A 24,883-nucleotide genomic window follows, 5' to 3' on the forward strand; every position below is an offset into this window, starting at 1 on the left:
TAACTCAATTCAAATTCTTGAAATCCTAATCACTGTGGTTCCAGACTTCCAGTACCGGTCATCAAATAATCAAAACACCAGCCACTATCATACATAAATTATTAGCATTCACAACCTCATTATTACAGATAAAAAATGGGAAAAACTAGCAACTACCATCCAAAACTATGAGCCCTGAAAACCTCATTACAGATAAAAAATGAGAATTTAGCAACTACCATCCAAAACTTACTCCCTCCGTTTTGAAATAAAGGTTGCTTGACTTTTTGGCACACACTTCTAAGTTCTTTGACCGCATAGTTAAAATTATTATTTTCAAATTTTTTTTCTGAACTAAAATATCAATTATATATTTTTATTCAAAAGAAGAAAATTTCAGAAATAATAATTTTAACTATGCAGTCAAAGCACTTAGAAATGTGTGCCAAAAAGTCGAACGATTTATATTTCAAAACAGAAGGAGTATTAGGAATCAAAACCGTTGGCAAAAGAAAAAAAAGGAATCAAAATCTCATGGCAGATAAAAAATGGGAAAAACTAAATAAACCTCATGGCAGATATAAAAACAGGGAAAACTAAATAGATAAAAACGTTTCAACGTCTTTTAAAATCTTTTTTCACTATAAAAAGGCACCTTGATAGAGCAATCGAAAGACAACCTAAACAAACACACAACACAGAAACACAAGCTAAACAAACACACTACACAGAGTCTATACTGATTAATCAAGAATGGAAGCAGTTCTTTTCATCACAATCACTCTCCTGCTACTTGTGCTCTTGAAGTACACAAGTTACAAAAGGAAGAAGTCGAATAGAAGCCCACCAGGTCCCCGAGGCCTCCCGTTGATCGGAAACATGCACCAGTTCGACAGCTCAAACACTCACCTCTACTTCTACCAGCTTTCCCTTCAGTACGGCCCTCTGGTTTCCTTGCAGCTCGGCTCAGTCCGGACTCTCGTCGTCTCGTCCGCAAGCATTGCCAAAGAGGTTTTCAAGAACCATGATCTCTGTTTTTCAAGTAGGCCGGCTTTAGTTGGCACGCAGAAGCTTTCGTACAAAGGCCTAGACCTTGCCTTCTCTCCGTACAGCGACTACTGGAGGAACATGAGGAAATTATGTACTAATCATCTCTTTAGTGTCAAGAGGTCTCAGTCATTTTATCCCATTCGTGAAGACGAAGTTTCAAGAATGGTGAAAACGATACGTAAGAGAGCTGCGGCTTCTGCTGATTTCAACGTGGTCAATATGACTAAAACTGTCATGACTGTGGCGAGCTCGATCATCTTTAGAACTGCTTTCGGGAAAAGGTATAATGATGACGATGAAGATGATGTAGGATATGATAATAAAATGAGCCGTCAAATTCATTGGCTGCTCTCGGAGACTCAGGCCAGTTTCGCAAGTTTCTTTCTCAAGGACTATTTTCCTCTAGTTGGTTGTTTTATTGATACTCTTTGTGGCTCGTGGACTCGGTTGGACAAGAGTTTCTATGGGTTGGATGCCTTTTATCAACAACTCATTGATGAGCATCTTCATGCATCCACTGTTTCGACCCAGGAGTGCAGCATGCTGGACATCTTACTCCAGATGAAATCGGATTCATCAGAGTTCTCGTTTGATCACATCAAAGCAATATTAATGGTAATTACATCTTTTTGCAGTGGCTTTTGTGGATATTTAAATGTTTGCTATGCCATTTAAGAAAATGCATTCAATTTTACACAACTAATATATCTAGTTTGGGTTCAAGTCCCTGACATCCGTAGGCCTAAGATCTGTTAACCAAAGCCGTTGTATGAATATCCAGCTGCCATGATTATAATAAAAATTTAGTACGTACAACGCTTTTTAATCGCTAGACGGGGTTAAAACACCCAGTCCAGCGGTTAAAAAGCACTGGACGGCCCTTGGCCAGAAAAGAGACTGCTGGTTAAGGGGTCCCTGACATACATATGGGAATGGACCCGTCTAGTTTGCAGCAATTGTTTATTTCTTTAGAAGATAGTTTGTTGGCTACTTGTGTTTTAGTCTATATTAATTGTCTTTTCTACTTTCTTGGCAGGATTTTATAGTTGCGGCATCAGATACAAGTGCAGCAGCAGTGGTTTGGGCCATGACTTTGTTAGTCAAGAACCCGCCGCAAATGAAGAAAGTTCAACAAGAAGTCAGAGATATAACAGGGAAAAAAGGATTTGTAGATGAGAACGACACCCAAAACCTTGCTTACCTTAAAGCTGTAGTCAAGGAAGCCATGAGACTGCACCCACCTGCTCCCCTTCTTGTGCGAGACGCGGCCAAAAATTGTGTTGTAAGCGGGATTGAGATTGAAGCTAACACACGTGTATACGTGAACACATATACCATAGGAAGGGATCCTGAATTCTGGGAGAATCCAGAAGTATTTTTACCCGAAAGATTTATGAATAGTAGCATTGATATTAAGGGACATGATTACGAGCTGTTACCTTTTGGAGCAGGCCGAAGAATGTGCCCGGGGATGTCAATGGGGATGGCTATGACGGAGCTTGTGCTGGCTAATCTTCTCTACTCGTTTAACTGGGAAGTTCCGCCTGGTGAGAAAACGGCAGACATTGATATGGCTACCTTGCCTGGTTTAACAGCGCACAAGAAGAATCATCTCTGCCTAGTACCGAGAATTGGTTATTGAGTATCACATGCATGCATCAGTATGTACTATTGTACTGCTCACTGATGGATCTTAGAAGAAAAGCAGTTGATTTCGTATTACAGGGTATTGATAATGTCTAGATCTGAACTTACGTTTTCTGTATGACCTTTGATGTCATTGATTACAAGCAAATCATAAATCATTAATGTTTTTGATAGGGCTGCAGAGTGGCTTGTTGTGTTACTTGTTTATAGATTACTCATGAAAATAATATCATCAGTATCAAAGAAATTTCAATTTACACATAGCAACAATGAATATCCTGAATTACTCCGTAATCCTCTCACCAATCCATCTATTCTATACGCTTTTTTATAAGCGAATCCCGTTTCAATGGAAAATAAACACCGAATACTAAAGTATTAGTATAATTTAGTTATCATCCTATCGTTTTTACATTTTTCAAATTAATAATGATAATTATCATACTATTAGTTCTTTGACTTATATGTTGGTTAATTAGATTTTGTAATGTAATAATTATATCACAGAATTAATTACTTCGCCAATAAAATTATTATTTCTTATTTTAAATCTCAAATAATTTCATTTACAGAACAAGTCTACAAAAATATTGTCATGTTTCAGAATTCAAATCAATAAAAGTCCATATTTATATTATTAGTCAACTCCAAATCTACTAATATAAAATTTAAATCAAAATATTATGTTTTACGGTTGCGATAAGGGAAAAAAAGGATGTGAGAACATTATCATGAAAAACGCAAACTATCGGAATAAAGCCGCCACTACTACTAATAAAACAACTGTTCATATTATAATATATAGTAAAAATACTCACACACATGCTTTGTCGAAATTTTTTGATAACAAATTAATTTAAATTAAATTTGTTTAACTTAAAAGCTTTGGTAAACTTTTATATTGACTAAGATTTTTAATATAATTGTCTCACCAACAAAATTATATCACCAACAAAATTATTTATTTTTAATATTTATTCAAATAAATTAATTTACGATGTAACTCTATAAAATTCTTATAAATAAAGAATTCATATTAATATTATTAGCCATATTATATACTTATATATAATAACCGTAAGAGAGATAATTTGGTCGCATGGTCCTATGGTCGAAAAACTTATCATCTCTTGAATCGTATATTGAACAAATAAATACTATTAGATTAGAACAAAATTAAATTCTGTTCTGTCAAGAAACTGATATCTACTTGCATGTTTATAATTTCTTTTCTGAATCCAAAACAAATTCTGTCTTTCACGTGTTTTTGGTTTTTTTTTAGTCCAAAATAAATATTTCCTACCAATTTTAATTGTAGAATCGTATAAATCGCACCGTCACAAAAATATTTTTTATCCATCGAATCGTATATTGAACAAATAAGCACCGTTAGATTAGAACAAAATTAACTTCTGTTCCATAAGATAATATCTACTTGCATGTTTATAGTTCCTTTTCTGAATCCAAAACAAATTCTGTCTTTCACGTGTTTATGATTTTTTTAATCCAAAATAAATATTTTCTACCAGTTTTATTTGTAGAATCATATAAATCGCACCAACACAAAATTATTTTTATCTCATATATTTTAAAATTAATAAGCCCGGTTTATGTGAGGAACGAATACAAAAACTTTTTCTTAATCCAAAACAAATTCTACCATCTTATAGCATGTTTATGATCCATCTTCTTAATTCAAAACAAATTATGTTTATCAATTTTAATCTCGAACCATAAACATTTTTAGAAAAATATTTAAATCACATTATAATAATTCTAATATAAAATACATTTATAAATATAATTTAATAGGAGTTGGCATCACATATTCTACTTAAAATAATTTAAAATTTGATAGAAAGAATTTAATACTTTGACATGATACATACAATTTTAATTTAATATTTATAAATTAATTTTTTTCACACCATTTAAAATATATTTAAAAAGTTTATAAATAATTAAAAATCTCTCGTGCCTTACACGGGCTATAAGCTAGTTAATATTAATTATAGTAAAAGGAGATAAACCCGTGACATTGTAAAAAAGATAAGAAATTAGTTTTGAATATAAATTATTTAAGTTGAGAAATCCGTTAGACTTTTATATTAATTTTGTCAAATGATTATCTAAACAGCTGCCATTACTGCACCCGAAGAACACGAACTAGTATTACACGTGACAATGACCTATTAGACATTTAAAACATTACGAATTAAAATTTATAAATATATTAAAATTAAACCCTATAAGCGAATTTATATATATTGGTCTTCGATATTTTTTCATCTTGAGAAATATAAAACAACATAGCGTTATAATATAAATAATCTAAATTTATATCATGAAATATATCTAAAAATAAATTTTTAGTAAAAATTAAGATTTAAAATAAGATAAAATGTTCATTTATTGAAAGTTCTATAACTCAACAACAATAATTTACTAGTACATTCTTTGTGTTGCTCTTTCTGGTTTATTTTTAGTTATTATTTTGGTTTGGTGTAGTCTCTGTGAGTGTTAGGTTGTTTCTCTCTTTGTTGAGAGTTTTGGGTTTTCTCTTCCTTGTTTGTGAGAGTATGATCTTTGATTTAGTGATAAAAGTTGTTAAGAGATTGCAATTATAGTCGATAGCTCAGACATGATTAATTCCAGTCGGATGCGGAAAAGATGGTGCTTATAAATATCTCATCTTAAACAAATCGCGTGATTCCATCGAGAATGGATTAATCAGCGATTGTTTTCGTTTTATGTTTGTTCGACGCGATTGTTTTGTAGATGCCGTATGTCTTTTTATTATTGAATTGATTTTCTACTAAAAAAAATAGTAATAATTGAAACAAAAATATTTAAAAAGATGATAGTACTGTAAGTAATTAAAAAAATTTAAAATATTTATTTTAAACTGTGTTTGTCACTGATCATAAGTCATAATCTAGTCGATATTAAGCATGCAATTAAGTAGGCTGATTTGTTAACGTGGCACAAATTAAGATCACAAGCATATTGTCGTCGCCTTCTAGGCAGCTTTATAGGTTTGATAATCCTGAGTAATTGTTTAACAGTTGAATATTTAGTCGGCTTCTGTACAATATTACGTACTTAGTTTTCGACGTCGACAGCGAGCCCCTGGCAAAAGACAAACAAACAAACAACAAAATAGCAACGGCAATATTGTAATATTCGTAACAGGCTATTACATTGTTTATTTCCTCATATGTTAACATTTGATGTAACAGTCTCGACAAAGAGCCAAGCAAAGAATGTAGTATATATGTTTTACTAGAATTAGACATTCAATTCCACATTACCAGTTATCTGCAGAAAATGGCTAAGATGCATCTCATTCTCCTTCATGTCATCGCTCTTTTGCTAACTTTACGACTACGTTGTGGTAAATTATTTTCAGATTTTATATACTTTCCGTAAAATTCACCCGTTTAGTCGCTTTTATGCTTCAATCTCTTAAAATTTGAATTGACTTTAAAAGCAACGCTGGCAGTTGCTTTTATACTTGGTGGCTTTTAATTGGTGACTTTTGGCCAGTTTTCTTGTAGTGTGTACTCGGTCTTTTCTTTTAATATTCTTACTAGTTATGAATCTTGACATGTTTAGATGCGAAAGTGATGATGGAGTACATCGGAGCCACAGGAGTTCCAGTAACATTTGATGATGTTCCGATAGACGATGGCATTGATTTCCACTTCATACTTAGCTTCGCCATCGATGCTGATCCGTCAGGCAATGCACAAAACGGCATCTTCTCGCCGTATTGGGAATCAACTCTAACCCCTCAGTCTGTCCAAGCCATTAAATCAGCCCATCCAAACGTAAAAGCCCTTGCTAGCCTCTCCGGTTGGAGCATTGGATCAAAAGTCCTGCGTTGGTACACCCCAGACGACACTCAACTTTGGATCACCAACGCCTTCACATCCTTAAAATCTCTCGTCACAACGTACTATCTCGATGGCATTGACATAGACTACGAAAATTTTCCAAAGAATAATGCAAGTTTTGCCTACTGTATTGGTGAGCTCATAACCTACTTGAAGAACCAAAGTGTCATTTCTGTCGCCACAATTGCACCATATCATCTCACTGTATTGCCATATATTGAGCTGTTTGATAACTACGGTGATGTTATTGATTATGTCAACCACCAATTTTATACCGATAAGGTGAGAACTCCGAAAGGATATTTGAAGGCTTTTGAACTGAGGTCTCAGCAGTTCGATAAAGATAAGTTGTTGCCTAGTTATGAAGTGGAAGGAAGAGGAATTCAAGGGGATATTTTTTTTGATGCTTTGACACTTTTGGAGGATAATGGTTTTGCAGTGAACGGGATTATGATCTTCTCGGCTGATGCTTCGAGCTCGGATGACTACCATTACGAAAGAGCCTCACAAGCTTTCTTGCTCAACTCTACTAGTACCTGATAATTATTTTTTTCTTCCGACTCATATGTAAACGAATGGTTGGGACGGGTTTATCGTGATCAGATTTTTACTTTGGTTTCTTTTAATTTTTATGTAAACAAACAGGTGCATGGACCGACCTAGGAGGGAGTAAAAATTGAAGAAAAGAAGAAATTAAAGTTAAACATTATATTTATGAAAATGAATAATATAATTCCATTTTCTTATTATTCGTACTATATATAATTTATTAATGTAATCTTATAAATTTTAGTGAATGATAATGTTGCTTTAGTAATTGTGTCCATATTGATGCATGAGTTTTGAGGTTTGTATCTGTCGTGAATTTGTTAAACTTTTTCTAAATAAAGTTGTGTAAAGATGGTGATCTTAATTCCCGTATGAACCTTGCAGGGAGATGCGTTAGTTCTTTTAGCTTGACAGCTTGACTGATTCCCGTTTCGTAAAAAACTTTTTCTGACCGACTGACTATACTCCAGTATGTATGAGATCCTCTCAAAGTACAAGTGGGGTGCCTGCCCCTTTAAGTTCTTCAATTATTGGCTAGAGCATAGGGATCTTCTTAGCGTTTGGAATCGGGGTGGATATGTTCAAAGTTCAATAGTCTCCATAAGAAAATTAAAGAATTGAGATATGAAATCAAGAGGTGGAATCGTTCCTCCTCTGAAAATGTTGATACGAAGATAAAGGAGGTGAAAAGTAGCAATAATAATTAGACTCATGTGGTGGGTAAAATGAGGAACAAATTAAATGACCTCTATAGAATCAAGTAAGTATGACATGCCAACAATCCATGCTCAACTGGCAACTGAAAGGGAGAGAAATACCAAAATTTTTGGTTGAACCATAGCTAAACAAAGGAGAGTCAACTTCATTAGTGGGCTTGAAGTTGATGGCAACTGAAACTAATCAGAGACTATAAAAAAGAACTTTGTTCTCCCACTTCCAATCGTTTATATCCTTGCATGGCAGAGCAAAGTAGAAATTTTTCTCTCCCAGAGATGAGATGTTAACCAAGGAGGTGTATTCTGCTTAGATTTTAATGATTTTTTTTAAGATTTAAATGAATTGTATTTAATTTTAATTTTATACGGATTCTAAAAATAATGTCGTGATGTTGAGTAAAGTCTACATTGCTAAAAAAAACCTTTTTTGCCAAATATAATATTAAAATAATTCATAATTAAACAAAATATAGTATTTTTATTTATTTTAACAATAATTACCAGATAGCATTTCAGCTGCACGAACAAAACGAAAATTAATATCTAAAATAAAAAAAATTAAATACAAGAATAATATTAAATCCGGCAATATTGCTGATACGCGTCACAAATCTAGAAGCCGCATATACAAAGACAACATACCCCCTGTGGACGTTACACAATTCTGGCAATTAGTTGTTACCATCTTTGTCCGAACTCTATTTTTGCTAAGTGTAACATACAGTCGGCGGTAACGGCGGCTGCTAATTCCCGAAAATCGAGGCACTGCTTTATTTTTCTTCTTGCTTACCTTCTTTTCGTTAACCTATTCACACATATAATTTATAAACCCTATATATACATACGATTTTCACAAAAAGCCTGTATGTTTAATGGAGATACTGCGAAAATCATTTAAATCCCCTGTGGATTTACAGCACCACCGAGCCCAAACTGAGGAAGAACATCAAATCTTGTTACACACGCAACCAGATAGCACTGGTTCTATGGCTGCAGCAAATTCATCTCAGGGTCTTGATAATAAAGATGTTGTGATCAGAATCAACGGCCAGAATATCACCAGGGAAGCTGAACTTGTTAGGATCGATTCTGATCACTCCCCTGTTTCTCATATTTCATCTTTGTCAAAGATTCTTGAGAGCCCGTGTGGTGGTGATGGCTCTGGGGAGGTGGTGGCTTGTAGTTCCAATGCTTCGTTTCGTCGTAAATCGAGCTTATTGAGGATGAAGACGAAGTCGAGATTGATGGACCCTGTGGAGATGGATTGGAGGTCTCAGAGGATGATGAGGTCTGGTGTTATAGGTAAAGGAAGTGAATTTGATGAAGATGATCCTTTTTTGGAAGATGATTTGCCTGAGGATTACAAGAATATGAAGTTTAGTAAGTGGGGTGTGCTTCAGTTTTTGAGTTTAATTATGATTATTGCTTTTCTGGTTTGTAGTGTTAGTATTGAGTTTTTGAAGGAAAGGCATTTGTTTGGATTTGCATTGTGGAAATGGTGTTTGATGGTCTTGGTTTTGATATGTGGGAGATTGGTTTCGGGTTGGGGGATAAGGGTGGTTGTGTTTTTTGTTGAGAGGAATTTTATGTTGAGGAAACGGGTTTTGTATTTTGTGTATGGGTTGAGGAAGGCTGTGCAGAATTGTATTTGGTTGGGAATGGTTTTGATTGCTTGGCAATTGATTTTTGATAAGAGAGTTGAGCAAGCCACGGAGAGGAGGGTTGTGCCTTATGTGTCTAGGATTTGGGTGTGTTTGTTGGTGGCTACTGTGATTTGGCTTGTGAAGACGCTTCTGGTTAAAGTTCTTGCTTCGTCGTTTCATGTGAGCACGTTCTTTGATCGAATTCAGGAGTCTTTGTTTAATCAGTATGTTATTCAGACGCTTTCAGGGCAACCGTTAATTGAAATTCGGCAAGAAGAGGAAGAGGAAGAGAGAGTTATGGTTGAGGTGCGAAAGTTTCAGAGTGCTGGTGCGTCTGTGCCAGAAGATCTCAAGGCGACTATTTTCCCGATGAGTGGAAGAGTGATTGGGACTGCTACAAACACTCCCCGGAAGAGTTCTGTTTTCTCTGCTAATTTGGCTAAGAAGGAAGAGAAGGCTATTACTATTGATCACTTGCATAGGCTGAACCAGAAGAATATATCGGCTTGGAACATGAAAAGATTGATGAACATTATTCGAAAAGGGTCACTGTCAACCTTAGACGAGCAATTACACAACTCTACTGGTGAGGATGAATCTGCAGTGCAGATCACAAGTGAATATCAGGCAAAAGTTGCAGCCAAGAAGATATTCTCCAATGTGGCTAAGCCGGGATCCAAGTAAATTCTAAGTTCTAATTTCTTCGTGACCATATGACCATATCATCTGTATATGTGCAACAGTTACAAAAAGATATAACAATTTCATGTTTGGCCTATGGTTCTATGGGGAATCCTTGCTTTGTCTAGTATATGATTCTGTGGTTCATGAGCTAATGCATCGCTGACTAGTTATAATTTGAATTTACGTTATGCATTTACCGTGCATTTACTGTGCATGAGTCCATTCTCTTGTTTTCAGATACATTTACGAGGAAGATTTGAAGCGATTCATGCGGGAAGCCGAAGCTTCAAGGACTGTTCGTCTATTTGAAGGAGCAAGTGAAGGCAAAGGAATAAGCAGGAGAGCTTTAAAGAACTGGGTGGTATATTTTTTTTTTTTTGTTCTCATTTATTGTCACATAAAGACGGTTTATTGCACCTAAGGTTGTAAGTTTTGTTAACGTTTATCTAATATGGATAGTTGACTGTGTATACATAGTAATTTAATTTTTAAGGGACATATAGGAGGCTGCTGTTTACATGTAACAAATTTTCTCTTATCTGATCATTCTTTGCAAATCCTAAGACTTCAGTAAAAGCCTCTTTCAACTCAATTAGCTAGTAAAATTGGACCGGTTATAAGATTGTTATACTTCATCTTTGTTTCTTGCAGGTTAACGCATTTAAGGAACGAAGAGCACTGGCATTGTCACTCAATGATACAAAAACAGCAGTAAACAAACTCCATCAGATGTTGAACATCGTTGTCGGAATTATTGTGCTAGTTATCTGGCTTCTAATACTAAAAGTTGCAAGAACCCATTATTTTGTGTTTCTCAGCTCCCAGCTTCTTTTAGTGGTCTTTGTGTTCGGGAACACATGCAAAACAACATTTGAGGCAATCATCTTCTTGTTTGTGATGCATCCATTTGATGTTGGTGATCGTTGTGAAGTGGACGGTGTTCAGGTAATGTTATAGGTAGATAATATTTAAAGCAGTTTAACATTAACACAAGGAAATTTGCAATGTGGCACTTACTAAAGGTCTGACTCGCTTCCTTTTCTGTTTGTTGTTTTGCAATTTAGATGGTTGTCGAAGAGATGAATATATTGACCACAATATTTTTGAGGTATGATAACCAGAAGATCACATATCCGAACAGTGTCTTAGCTACCAAACCCATAAGTAATTACTACCGCAGTCCAGAAATGGGAGATGCTATTGATTTTTGTATCCACGTATCTACTCCAATGGAAAAGATTGCTATGATGAAAGAGAAGATCACAAGGTAGATATCAGTTCTCCTAATTAGTCGCCTCACGCCTCATGTCACTATTTATGGTGTTAAATTTGCAGGTACATCGAGAACAAGAGCGATCACTGGTTCCCAGCTCCGATGATTGTTCTCCGGGACATTGATGACATGAATAGGCTGAAGATGTCGATATGGCTGTCGCACCGAATGAATTTCCAGGACATGGGTGAACGGTTTGTAAGGAGAGCTCTGTTGATTGAAGAAATGATCAAAATCTGCAGAGAGCTTGATATCGAATATCGTATGCTGCCAATTGACGTCAATGTCCGCAACATGCCAGCTCTGGCCTCCTCCAGAGTTCCTTCCAACTGGTTATCTTGTGCTGACTGATGGTATAGTGCATGATAATTTATATAGCGTAAACCAGAGGCTGACAATTTGTTACTGTTAAGTGGTAGTTCAATATTTAGGAACTACTGGTAGTTAAATGTAGAACATGCATTTGAACTAGCTTCCCAGGAGATAATTTCATAGCACTTTCCGTATCGATAACAATATCTAGTTTGACTTATTAACCAATATATAGAGTATATCATTCCTCTTTTGATTTCAACGAACTCAATCTCACCCGTCTTGGTTCTGTGAACTTTGTTTTTATTTGTAGCTGATGTTGCTGACGTAGTTATATTTGGTTTCCCCGGTGGTTGTGACATTCTCAGCTGTCTTGGTTCGTACTCTGCTTTAATCTGTAGCTGCTTTTTAATTTATACGTCTGTGGTGGAATTCAGAAAATGGGATATTGTTTATAGATATAAAAAAATCTCAAACATTGATATTTTCAATGTCATATAGGAGTAAGTATTTACTACTAAAAACTCTTATTCTACTTGAACAATCGGTTCGCTTTTTATCGGTCCGTTTTTGAGTTATAACCGGAATCTAGTCATTTAAATCGGATTGGTTTTAATTTTTTCGATTTCAGATCGGTTTTTCTTCAATTTTCCTGATTTTGGTTGGTTTTCGATTTCAAATAAAAACAAGGGAGATGGAGCTCATAACTGTTCAAGCTTTACTCAATTTTACTATATTAAATTTAATTAATTAAATATCTAATTGACTAGGTGATGTATAGAGAGATTTTTGAGTTGATATTTGAAATCTGTAAATGGATGGATGATGAAAATGCCATCTTAGAGCAAGTCCAATGCAAGATGCAAAATAGTTATAGCTATTGTTATAATTTAGTACCAAAAAGTGTTTTTTGTTGCTAAAATAGAACTTCAACTCCAATGCTAGATGCATTTTGCATCCAAATAATTCCAAAATTAAGTAACTTTAGTCCCTCTCTCCTAAACTTTGTTTAAAGTTCACCACTATATATACCAATTATAGTTAGTTGATGATGTGGTATGGATGCATAAATGCATCCTTGGTTTCAAATTTAGAACCAAAGATGCATATATGCATATTTGCATCCAAGTATAGAACCACATTGGAGTTGAGATTTTTAGCATTTGATTTCAAATTATAGAAATGACACCACTTATAAGAGCAAGTCCAATGCTAGATGCTATATATCTATTGTTATTGCTATAATATAGCACCAAAAAATGTTTTTTGATGCTAAAATAAAACTTGCACTCCAATGTTAAGTTCTATAACTAGTTTCAAATTTAACCAACTCATCAACTTTTACCCAACTTCTATATAGAACCAACTCATTAATTTTCACCTAACTCATTAACTCATTAACTAGTTTCCAATTTCTAGTTATTGATGATGTGGCAACATGGATGGATCCATCCTTGGTTTCAAATATAGAACCAAGGATGCATCTAAGCATGGATGCATCCAAATATAGCACCCCTTTGGAGTTGAATTTTTTTAATTTTGATGCTATAATATAGGAATAGAACCAAGTATAGCATTGCATTGGAGTTGTTCTAACATTGCATTGGACTTGCTCTTGTAATGAACACGAAAGTAGCCACGAGCCCACGATATTCACGTCGGAAAAATCGGACTGAACTATGAGGAACCATGATAAAATTACCCAATTATCCAAAACTTTTGAATCATATAAAAACACGACAGCTAGCAAAACTTATCCGCCATTTCACCAGCCACCCAAAACCACATTGCAATTTTCATTTCTCACAAACAAAACACCCGCTTCTTCAGTCTATGCTGTCCGCTATAAAATCATGTTATTCCATACATAATTGCCGTAAAATCCATGGTCGAGTAATCAAGACTTTAAGTTACAGAGATGGTTTCATTGGTGATTGTTTAGTGTCCTTATATTTTAACTTGGGTTGTTTTGATGATGCACATAAGTTGTTTGAGGAAATACCCGACAGAGATTTGGTTTCTTGGAATTCATGGATTTCACAGCTTTCGAGAAGTGGAGGCTTTGGTAAGAGCTTGGAGATGTTTAATAGGATGAGATTAGAGATGGGTATGGAGCCAAATGAGGTGACACTTTTGTCTTTAGTCTCGGCTTGTACTGACACAGGGGGTTTTGATGAAGGTGCTTTTGTTCATGGGTTGGCATTTAAAATGGGTTTGTTGTCTGAAGTTAAGGTGGTTCATTCTTTTATTAATATGTATGGGATGTTTGGTTATGTGGGTTTGGCATGTCGTTTGTTTGAGACGATGGTGGTGCAAAATTTGGTGTCGTGGAATTCGATGATCAAGATTTATGCGAAGAATGGGTTTGGTGAGGAAGGTTTTAAGTTTGTTAAGGCTATGAGGAGGGCAGGGATTGATCCTGATCAGGCTACTGTAGTGACTTTGTTACAGGGTTGTAAGGATGTATGTGTCGGAAATCTGGTTGAAGCTTTGCATGGGTATATTATTACAGCTGGTTTGGTTGAAGATGTGACGATCATGACAACATTAATGAGTGTCTACACGAAGTCAGGAAGACTGGATGCTTCCCAGGAGGTTTTTAGAGCAATGAAAGAACCTGATACGATAGCTTGGACTGCAGTTCTAGCTGGCTATGCTCTTCATGGTTATGGAAGAGAAGCAATTGAGCTATTTGATTTTATGGTTAGTAAAGGTGAGAAGCCTGATCATGTTACTTTCACTCATTTATTAAGTGCGTGTAGTCATTCAGGGCTTGTTGAGGAGGGGAAGAGCTACTTTGAGATTATGTCTCGTGTTTATTCTCTGGAACCTAGATTGGATCACTATTCTTGCATGGTTGATTTGTTGGGACGTTCAGGACATTTAAGAGAAGCGCATTTGTTGATAAGAAGCATGCCTATGGAGCCGACGGCTGGTGTTTGGGGATCTCTTCTTAATGCTTGTAAGATTTATAGTAACATAGAACTCGGAAAGGAAGTTGCAGAAAGACTATTTGTTTTAAATCCAACAGACTCTAGGAACTACATCATGCTATCGAGTATGTACTCCGAGGCTGGTCAGTGGCCTGAAGGGCAACAAACAAGGATTCTGATGAAGGAAAAGCGTGTTGTAGAATCTGCAGGTTGCAGTTCTATTTAGCCCGGTCATGGCTCAGGCAGATTATAGGTGTCCTGAAATTGTGGAAATGGGACAGCATTGGTGTTGAGCTTGTTAGTTTCTCTCTATTTTACAATGTACAATTGATTTGAGATGTTTTCAAGCATCATTTGATATTTTGTAATCGTTTAATGTTGTAATCAATATATTTTACACAGTGATGATATTAAATGTAACTTTAATAGGAATATGATGTTCTATAATTTAATTTAAAAAATAAAAAGTTTGTTGAAATTACTGTATTATTGCATAGCCATTTTTTTACATTTTCAAAGATAAATATACTTTTCCTTGCATCATAACTATCATCGTCTAGTTCTAGTTTGATCTGAACCGCCACAGTCTATACTTGCTAGTCCTCTTCCTGGTTGTTTCTGCAAAATTCCTAAGCATCAACCCTTCGTTTGGCCCCGTGAACGGACACTGGTCACTTTGATACTTTATGTGCAAAGTTGTTGGGATCCATATGGGCTGCATGCACTTAATTAGGCAAAAACTCTCAGGGACATGTTTGTTTCATGAGATTAAGCAAGTGATAAGATTATAATTTTTTAAAATTTTCAATCCCATATTTGTTTGAAAGAATCATATTAAGATTAATTCAGGGATTATAGTATTTTAAAATAGTTATGCCACATTTATTTTGTTGGATAAGAGATATGCTTATAATCCTATCTAATACTTGGTTTGAGGAGGCAATTTAACCCCCTCAAACAAGTAATTTTTTAAAAGATTATGCAGTTCACTTATTCTATTTGCAAACAAGCATGGGATTAAAATCTTATATGTTATCCCTCAAAACAAACATGATATTAAAATTTAAAAGATTATAATCTAATCCTACATTTAATCCTTGTAAACAAACATAAGAGTGGATATTTTAAAGAATTGTAATTCTAGGAACTGATAATGAAAGATTATATTAATGTAAAAGGGTTGTAATTCGAGGACTATAATCCCGTCAAACAAACATAACCTTAGTCTCTTGTATATTTGCTTATCTTGATTCTTGCCAATGAAATGAGCATTTTATGAAGTTTGACACCACAGTTAGAGTTCAAACGTCTTTTATTCCATTTTCCGTCCCAAAACATATATCACATTTCAATGACAGCCATGAGTCCTGGCACACTGGTCTTGGCTATCACAGGCTACAGTATGCACAACATTAGTTAGCATGACGATAACCTCTTTGCCTGTATGATCAAATGTTAAATGTGAAGTATCTGCTTTATAATAGTAAGGATGAACAAGTATCACATAGACACATACCATCATTCCCATGGATTGGATTGCTTACCAGTAACTGTGTCGAATTCGTGTGCAACGAAGGACTAAGCAGTACTTGGCTATGGTACTAATTAATCTGATTTACAGCAAACTTTATTCTATTATTTACTAAATACTTCAAACTTTTTGTTCAAGTGCCATCAGAACAAGCTGACTACTACTCCATATATCTTACATATGGTACCGGTAAATTCAAATTATTTTGACGCTATGGCGAAAGTTAAACCTAAAAATTGTTTGCAAGTCATAGTTGCTATCAAAACCACCTCTCTTCAAATGTGTGCTAGTTAGCTACAATCAAGACCCCCTCTCTTTGATTTCACAAAACTCTACACATTAGAATAAAAAGATGTAGCACTGCCAAACGGTCACCTAATCAACATATTCCGAAAGAGTCAATCTTTTAGAGGATCTCTAATAGAAGTTGCCAAGAGGTTGCCAAATCCTATATGATATGGCAACCTTGATTATCAACCTACTGAAGTTGTATGGATGCCAAGAGATTGCCAAAATTTGACAACTTCCCAAAATAGTTAAAATACATGTATAAGGACAAAAAGTGTATATTACTAATACTTCTTTTAATTCATGAGTTATTTATAATTTAATTCTAGGGATCACATAGGCAGCTTTCAAAGGTTGCTAACTATTGGAGTATAATGTTGTCAGTTGATTAAAAATTTAGTAAAAAATAAATATTAATATATATGATGATTATGATTCGGAAGCTTGACAATTATTTTGACAACCCCTGGTTGAGATGCTATATCAGGGAAGCAAAAAATCTGTATATGAGAAGTGTATTGCAATTAATCCTTCCACAGAAATATCCAATAAATTTTATATAGACATCTAGATGTAGAGGAGAAATTGGCGGTCATCTAACATTTAAGTCATGTTGTATTCGAGTTACTCAGGATCATAATGCAACAAGCAGAATTGGGTTCCACCTTGTTTCAAGACAGCATGATCAATGGATTTGAATTGAATCAGTGACCCAACCCCACATCATTTTCAAAGTGTTTCTTTCTGTTTTAGAGAATGGATGTGTACGCTCGAGTGCCTCTTTGATTTCTCCTCTTTGGTACTACCCATATATGTGACGGAGTTCAAAGAAAATGTGCAACAAGAAAACATAAGGAAAAAAGAGAGGGCTGATGGACAATGCTAATAAAGGATACATTAACTCATTAAGTAAAGAAAAATTGAAATTATAAGATTTGTTAATTACCTCCTCCACAGAGAGCTGACTTGTTTTATCTCCCCAGTCCCCACAAGAGCAGCAGACAATGATGAGGGGCTTTAACTTCTCCTGGTTTCTCTTTACCCCAAACATGCATATATGATTTGCTGCTTTAATGATACAAAAGATACTAGTGAGTATGAGGCGTGCTGTACTAGTGTAACTTTATATTTCACCGGATGATCCTCACCAAAGATTTGACCGGCCACATTCGTACATACAAATGTCAACACCAAAAGTACCATCCAAATGTTTTGTATCAAGTCAAATTTCAAAAATTGAAATAAGTCACTAAAAAAGTTAAAATGATAGCTATTGCATCTAAGCCATCTCCAAAATGTAAGTCCAAAATGTTACAAGCCTAAAGCCTGTGTGAAGTTACAAACGCCTTGCTAACGATCTAAGCCATCTCGATCAGTGTCCTGATCCGATTCTACCACGTCTTAAACATGATTTGCTAACAATCTAAAGAAAGCTCAGAACCTCGCCTCTCTAATGTGTTAGATTAAGGGGCCGTTTGGCTGAGCTTAAAATAAGTGCTTCTTGCCTAAAATAAAAGAGTGAAATAAAAGTAAGAAACAAGTTAAGACTTATAAGTGATTAAAGTGTTTGGGAAATAAGTAGAAGTCGTTAAACAAAAACTAGCATTCCTAACTTTTTATAAGTGCTTCTTGACTTTTTACACAAACGGTACACATAAGTGCTTCTAACTTATAAATTCAGAAGCTGGGCCAGCCAAACACCCTCTAAGAGTGGAAGGAGTGTAGAGGGGATTCGCTAACCGCTTAACCCGAACATAGTACTAAACACAATTGCTACCGAAGATGGGGATCTACGGACTGTAATATATAAGTGTTTGCAATACATAAAATGAAAAAATTAATACGAACAATTTATCTGAAACAATTAGTAGCTTGTATAATTATATATGGTCCATGATATATATACAAAATAAAAATCTGTTATACACAAGAACTATGAATCCTCGGCTAACTAACACAATCTATTCTTCACATAGTTCACCTAGTAGGCACTCGCTTTTAAGTACATCTAGCAAGGCTATATAGCAAATCTATGGGGTAACACTATAGTGTTGAATCATGACTGATGAGACCACATTGCACAAATATTACACCATCTAGATCAACTTTTCATAGATATAGTCTATATATTACGCGCACCATATATATCAGTGGGCGCTGCACTATTCCACATTTCCACTAATCCACTACGAGTACGTCTTATTGTTTCTATCCGCACGTCGGGAAGGCATGAATAGTGTGAGTGTCCATACCAACTCAGACTCTTCTGTTGACGTAATTATTACAGTACTTTGATGCTCTCTTTGCTTCTTTCTTTCACTCATCATTTTGTTTTATGATGCTAGACACCAAATACTATCCGTTCGGTTATTCGGATCTCAGGAGGGTTTATAATACGTTTGCACAATGGACGACTATGTATACGAATCTGCACAACGAATTGAGGTTTGAGGTACTACATAGGAAGCTTATGTTGACAGGAGATGCTTTCAAACAATGATCAGATCTTTTCTTTCAAGAGATTAGATATCAAAAAGGAGTTGAAAATGACTACCTATAGCTATGGTGAATTCACAAATACTAAATCAATAGTCGGCTAGCTAGCTTGCTAGGATTTGTGTACTAACTTTCATTCAATACCAGCGTACTTCAAGATTTACATGCTGAGCTGTACACACAGACGAGGTAGGGAGGGAGGGGGAGAGAGAGAGATGAGAGAGAGGGAGATGAGGGGGAGAGAGAGAGAGAGAGAGAGAGAGAGAGAGAGGGAGGTGAGGGAGAGAGAGGGAGAGAGAGAGAGAGAGAGAGAGAGCTGAGAGAGAGAGAGGGAGGGAGGGAGGGAGGGAGGGAGGGAGGGAGGGAGAGGGAGGGAGAGAGAGAGAGAGAGATGAGGGAGAGGGATGAGGGAGAGGGGGGGAGAGAGAGAGAGAGATGATGTACCTGTATAGCCAAGCATAAACACAGTATAAGATGAAGATCAGATGAAGAGGCTGGGATGGATCAGAAGGGGTTTTGCAAAGAGAGACTTGCACAGCTCTGTTGGCAGTATGCCCACCTCCATCTGAAAACTCCTCTATGTCTGTTTATTTACTTACCAGATTAGACTCAACTCAAGTGTCGTTTCTAGCTAGGAAACATAATTGTGTATGAATCTTGATATGTAGATGTAAAATCTTGTAAAACTACATAGATCAGATAGAGATATATCTAAAGATACACAAACTAGAGTGAATGAAGGAGGTGGACAGAATGCCAAAAAACTCATGTAAGAATCCCTTTGTTAAACCACCCATGACCTAGTATAAACTGTGTCCATGAAATTCATTCTTCTTTCCAAAATAAACACACTCTATCAAAGATCTTTCACTAAAAAGAAATAGCTGTAGAAAGGATATACGTATAAAGGATATACAGAGACTGATTTATTATCATTTGTAATGTAGTAGAGGAAGACCTAGGACAACTAATACTGGCATGGCTACCTTAAATATTCAAAGGAGAAGATAAAGTAAGGGGGGTAGCACTGTATGGAAAAATAAAGAGCCTGCTTGGTAACCGAGCTTCTAGGTTGTTTTAGTGATACAAGTTTTTTATTTTTTATTCTATTATATGAAATATATATATACTTTCTTTGATTAGGATTTGATTTTGAAGGGCAAGCTGTGGACTACTAATTTGAAGAGTCAATATTATTCTATCTATTCATAAATTATTATAATTATATTAATTACTAGCTAGCTTAGTCATGTTTATTTTAATATAATAATAAAAAATAAATTTGATTGGTTGGTTATCTGAGTGATAAAATTAATCTTATTAAAAACTTAGCAAAAAAATTGTTCGAAAATATACGTCCTACCAACTTTTGAATTGGTTAGTTTTTGGCTTATTAATAATTTTGAGTCGGCTTTTGACTTATTACATAAATTATATATAAGAAATTGCTTAAAATCTAGATTTAAAAAAGCATCTCCAATAACTTTTGAAACAACCTCTTAACTCTAGATTTAAAAAAGATGCTAAGAAATAGAGCTAGATAGGCTCTGTTATGGCTCTTTAGAATTATATTCAATATAATATTCATTTTCTTCAAATTTTATTCACTTCTCTATTTTTCTTTCAAATAATAAATATAAATAAATATAAATAGAGAACAAGTATGTAAATTAACTTACTACGCGTCATATATTATATTATTTTTAAATAAAAATTTAAGAGCAAAGAGGCTCCAACCCAGGTCAAAAAAGGATCGTCATATAGTCTAGCTCAGAGATTGTCTTAACTGTATTTTCACATTGGTGCTGCATGTGGGTGGGTTATATGGGTAATGGCCTAATGGGATACCAATGTCCCAATGTTAATCTGAGTGGTGGAAATAGCTAGGTAGATTTTAGTCAAATAACAATTGATGATGATGGAGAAAACTATCAGATGGAAGCAAGCATTATATGCAACAGCAGCTAGCAGGAGGGGTAACTTGAATGTACAGGAATATTTAGCTTAAGACAGAAACCAATTCTTAAAGCTTTTGGTCTTTATGGTAGTAAACACAAATAGGTAGGACATACACATCTGCTTATTCTTGTCTTTGAAACCTTTTCTCATCTACCAGCAACAGAGTTATGTACTCCTGCGATTCCTTCCCATTTAATTTTCTTCAAATAGGACTATAGGAGATATCAGGAACCCTGATATTGAATTGTACATTGCTTAAACTCTACTCCATTCAAATTTGATAATTAGTCAACTTCTAGTTTAAAAATGATGGTATTTTATAGACATTTAGTCCAGAATAATCCATTTTAGCAATGAATGTGTGGAAAAAAGTGAAATACTAAAACAAAATTGACAATGATAATAGAATTTTCATTTTTTTTAGAGGGAGTCTTATTATAAACCAACTTGATGAAATTCTATAAATATTTCAATGTGATATAGTGTAATCCGATCATATATGTTGATTTTATAAACCAACTCAATAAAATTTTATAAATATTTTAAAATTGATTTTTCATAATCGGATTGAGTTTAATCGTGATTTAGAATTTATGTTAATTCATGTATATATATATACACACACATGAGAATTATACTCATGTAAGAAAAATATGTTCAACTAGAATTTTCACCACTACAGTATCAGATTAGAATGATGAACCGATAAAATTGACCCATGCTATGGCGGGACCCCCTGCTTGTCCGCCAACATAAAGATGGCATCCAAAGTCTCCTCCACACAACACACACTTGTTAAGTTGTCTTCCTGCTACGAGAAAAGTTAAAAGCTTTCAGATACCTAAAAAGATCACCACCTCTGACTTGTAATAAATAATTAGATATACTAATAAGAAAAAGAGAGAAGTAAAAAAGCATGCAGTAAATAAGAAAGAGGATGGGTAGGTCAAATGGCATGAATGATGGCATTAGTAGTGATATCTCATGTCAATCTCCTTTCCCTAGGACACAAGATATCTGTACAGTGTCCGGTCCGGGTGCCAGCACTCTGTATACCTGGAACTTCTTATACAAACGGCAGGGAGCCGGTAACTAATGCATGTGGCTAATGTGGTGATTTAGGTACTGTTTGGGCCGCAATAGCAGTTTCAGCATGCGAAAAACTGTTTGATAAATCTAAAAATAGCTTTTTAGAACCACAGTTTTTAGTTGAAAAGTTACTTTTAGAAAAAGCAGGTTCTCTCATGCTTTCGGCAAAAGCTGATTTCAGCTTTTGCAAGAAGCTGTTACAAATTTAACTATAAAACCTAATAAAAAATTATATTTTTAATATTATAACTCAAAATAAGCAAATATTGAAAAAGTTACCAAACAGTTATGTGATTTCTACAGCCACACTTTTACCAGCACCTTTTTTAACCGCACAACAATTTTTAACAGCATTCTCAAACAAACCCTTAAAAATTCAAGTTCAAGATAGTTTTATTTCAAATTAAATATTATAATTTTCTATTATTTAATTATTATGTTAGTATTACTAAAAATAAATTAATTAAAATTAAAATATAGTTAAAATTAGAGTCGGTGTCATGTCTCTATCCCGTATACCATCCGGGGACGGAGGGAGTATGCTCGGCCCAAGAGCAAATGAATGCAAGCAGTAAATAGTGATGAGTAGGCGTCTTCTTTGTTTCCCTTTTGTCGTCTGTAACGTCGCACTCATCACACCCATATACATTCACATAAGCCTCCCTCCTTAGCAAGCTACTGCCTCTCTGTCGCTGCTACAGTGCTACTTTTCTCTCTTCAAATCTCAGCGATTTTGTATCTTACCTTTTCAAAATTTTTGAGTATGATAACGTATCTATGAATTTTGACTTTTACGATGATTGTGTGTGTACACACACATATGCGCGTCTTAACGAGCATAACTCTCAGGATCTTGTCTTTGTACAGTACTGTAATAAATATTGAGGGCGCTTGGACAAGTGGTAACTGAGTCGCTAGTAATAAGTAGCGTACCCTAGTTACGTAGGACGAGGCTATTTATTGCTCCAAACCTACCTTCGAGTTTGGATTCATTTTCTGGATGGTATATCGAAAACTATAAACGTATTAGTTAGCGCCCATGTTTTTGGTACATGTGAATGGACATTGATAATTTTATCGTTCTCCGGTAATGTAAGCGATAAAAAATTTATTATATCGTGTTAGTCTTAGATCCTTATCTTGTATTACGGTGTAAACATGTCTAGTACTAATCGTTAATGTGAGTTTGAAATAATATAATCTACGTGAATTCCTATTTACTCCTTCTGTTATGAATTAACAGTCGTTTAAGGTTTCTACACGATTCTTAAGAAAAAACAACTTTTGAGGTGGACTATCATTAATGCTCAATAAAATCTCTTTTATACCCCAGTGTAATTGAATATAGTCTTTATATATTCTCTCCATTCCATTTTAAGTGTCATTTTTTGACTTGGCACATCTTAATTATTTGGTTATACTAGCATTAATGTAAGTTTTATTTTTCAATTTTGTCCATCAAGCATGAATAAATTTCAATGAGAGTTTCAAAGATAGGGGTATTGAGGTAAAAAGAATACTCCACTTGTATTGAGAACATAAGCAATTGTCTTGAAAATGTAAATGTGACACTTAATTTGGAATTCAAATCTGGTCAAAATACGACGCTTAAAAAGGAATGGAAAGAGTACTTTCTTAAATTGGTGTGAAATTGAAGCATTGAATAGGGTCAATACAGGAAATGGGAGTAGTGTTTGGCATTGAAAATGAGGGCGACTAAAACGTCCATTAAATCCAAACAGAGGGAGTATAAAAGACAGGAATAACTGCATAAATAAAAACACTTAAATTTGATAACTACAGACATCCTAATCTCATAACTTCAAACACATAACCTCAACAACAAATAATTTCCTAATCATCGTGTAATTATCAATATCACCCAAACTATTTTAGCCAAATTATGAATACACTTGTAACATACCCCTGCACCGTAACCGATGATATCACCTTTTGCTTCGGACGTTGGCCCTCCTGTTGAGAAGGCGCATCACAATGGTATTATCACCTTATATATAACTGGTTGTAGTGTGTATTATCCCATACTCTCCATACAGTTAAATATCTTTCTAGTATTAAGGTCCCTTCTGATTGAATATTCATATTTTGATCAAATATTGTTGAAAATTGGCCATTTTGACAGATACTAATCAAGAATTTAACACATATGCATATATATATATATATATATATATATGTGTGTGTGTGTGTGTGTGTGTGTGTGTGTGTGTTGCTCCACTCCTAGTGGAGTATCATACTGATACTTCTCTACCCGTTGAGTAAATCTTTTACTTCTGACGTGTTATCACGAAAATCCTCTTACACTTAATTATTTGGAGCATTTAAGACCCTTTATATTGAATATTCGTATTTTGATTAAATATTGTTGAGGCACAAGAATGCTGGGTATTTAAGGCTCTTTTTTAATGAATATTCATATTTGTTCAAATATTATTAATAATTGGTTATTTTGGTCGGGTATTCACCCAAGCATTTAATTAAGCTTTTATAAATATATATGTCCACTTCTTGTGGGGTATCACATTGATATTCCCCTACCAGTAAAATATCACCCTGATACTCAATTGGTTGTGATGTATCATCCTCATAATAGTCATGTAAAGCATAAAATGTTTTAAAAAATAGCAAGAGAGTATAAATTTTATATATTTGTTATGTTGAAGTGTTGAATGAGAAAATAAAAGATGTGTTAAATTAGTTAACCTTTTTATTAAAAAAAATGAAATTAGACTCAACACATGTGATATCCCGCTTTTCCAATAATCATAATCCTTTTTAGGTAAAAAGTTCTAAAAAATCATGTTGTTCTTAAACTCG

General features: G+C 34.7%; 4 protein-coding genes and 1 long non-coding RNA gene across 5 annotated transcripts; 4 read left to right on the forward strand and 1 right to left on the reverse strand.

Annotated features, from left to right (window-relative positions):
- Positions 1 to 631: 631 nt before the first annotated feature.
- LOC108222255 (6,7,8-trihydroxycoumarin synthase-like) lies at positions 632 to 2,853 on the forward strand. Its single transcript, XM_017396182.2, has 2 exons — positions 632 to 1,644; positions 2,066 to 2,853. The coding sequence occupies exons 1-2, from the start codon at positions 733 to 735 to the stop codon at positions 2,669 to 2,671; spliced, it is 1,518 nt and encodes a 505-aa protein (XP_017251671.1). The 5' UTR covers positions 632 to 732; the 3' UTR covers positions 2,672 to 2,853.
- Positions 2,854 to 5,940: 3,087 nt separating this feature from the next.
- Positions 5,941 to 7,227, forward strand: LOC108221251 (chitinase 2-like). Its single transcript, XM_017395141.2, has 2 exons — positions 5,941 to 6,070; positions 6,292 to 7,227. The coding sequence occupies exons 1-2, from the start codon at positions 6,004 to 6,006 to the stop codon at positions 7,110 to 7,112; spliced, it is 888 nt and encodes a 295-aa protein (XP_017250630.1). The 5' UTR covers positions 5,941 to 6,003; the 3' UTR covers positions 7,113 to 7,227.
- A 1,266-nt stretch (positions 7,228 to 8,493) lies between these two features.
- Positions 8,494 to 12,013, forward strand: LOC108220710 (mechanosensitive ion channel protein 6). The gene is made up of 5 exons (XM_017394557.2): positions 8,494 to 10,160; positions 10,402 to 10,525; positions 10,816 to 11,109; positions 11,229 to 11,431; positions 11,500 to 12,013. Exons 1-5 carry the CDS (start codon positions 8,710 to 8,712, stop codon positions 11,786 to 11,788), a joined length of 2,361 nt encoding a protein of 786 aa, XP_017250046.1. The 5' UTR covers positions 8,494 to 8,709; the 3' UTR covers positions 11,789 to 12,013.
- Positions 12,014 to 13,582: 1,569 nt separating this feature from the next.
- LOC108221252 (pentatricopeptide repeat-containing protein At5g40410, mitochondrial) lies at positions 13,583 to 14,908 on the forward strand. The gene has a single exon (XM_017395142.1). The coding sequence runs from the start codon at positions 13,583 to 13,585 to the stop codon at positions 14,906 to 14,908; it is 1,326 nt and encodes a 441-aa protein (XP_017250631.1).
- A 1,988-nt stretch (positions 14,909 to 16,896) lies between these two features.
- On the reverse strand, positions 16,897 to 20,019 carry LOC108220667 (uncharacterized). The gene is made up of 2 exons (XR_001806768.2): positions 19,442 to 20,019; positions 16,897 to 17,566 (listed from the first exon to the last, which is right to left on the reverse strand). It is a non-coding gene; the product is annotated as an uncharacterized LOC108220667 (long non-coding RNA).
- Positions 20,020 to 24,883: the final 4,864 nt, after the last annotated feature.

This window comes from Daucus carota, chromosome 5 (genome assembly GCF_001625215.2).
Source record: "Daucus carota subsp. sativus chromosome 5, DH1 v3.0, whole genome shotgun sequence".
NCBI lineage: Eukaryota > Viridiplantae > Streptophyta > Magnoliopsida > Apiales > Apiaceae > Daucus > Daucus carota.

Bases quoted from the DNA above. Each gene is read 5' to 3' on its own strand.
- LOC108221252 (XM_017395142.1), top strand. From the start codon at position 13,583: ATGCTGTCCGCTATAAAATCATGTTATTCCATACATAATTGCCGTAAA.
- LOC108221251 (XM_017395141.2), top strand. From the start codon at position 6,004: ATGGCTAAGATGCATCTCATTCTCCTTCATGTCATCGCTCTTTTGCTA. The intron at 6,071-6,291 runs GTAAATTATTTT...TGACATGTTTAG, and splicing joins AACTTTACGACTACGTTGTG to ATGCGAAAGTGATGATGGAG.
- LOC108220710 (XM_017394557.2), top strand. From the start codon at position 8,710: ATGGAGATACTGCGAAAATCATTTAAATCCCCTGTGGATTTACAGCAC. The intron at 11,110-11,228 runs GTAATGTTATAG...TTTGCAATTTAG, and splicing joins GTGAAGTGGACGGTGTTCAG to ATGGTTGTCGAAGAGATGAA. The intron at 11,432-11,499 runs GTAGATATCAGT...TTAAATTTGCAG, and splicing joins ATGAAAGAGAAGATCACAAG to GTACATCGAGAACAAGAGCG.
- LOC108222255 (XM_017396182.2), top strand. From the start codon at position 733: ATGGAAGCAGTTCTTTTCATCACAATCACTCTCCTGCTACTTGTGCTC. The intron at 1,645-2,065 runs GTAATTACATCT...CTTTCTTGGCAG, and splicing joins ACATCAAAGCAATATTAATG to GATTTTATAGTTGCGGCATC.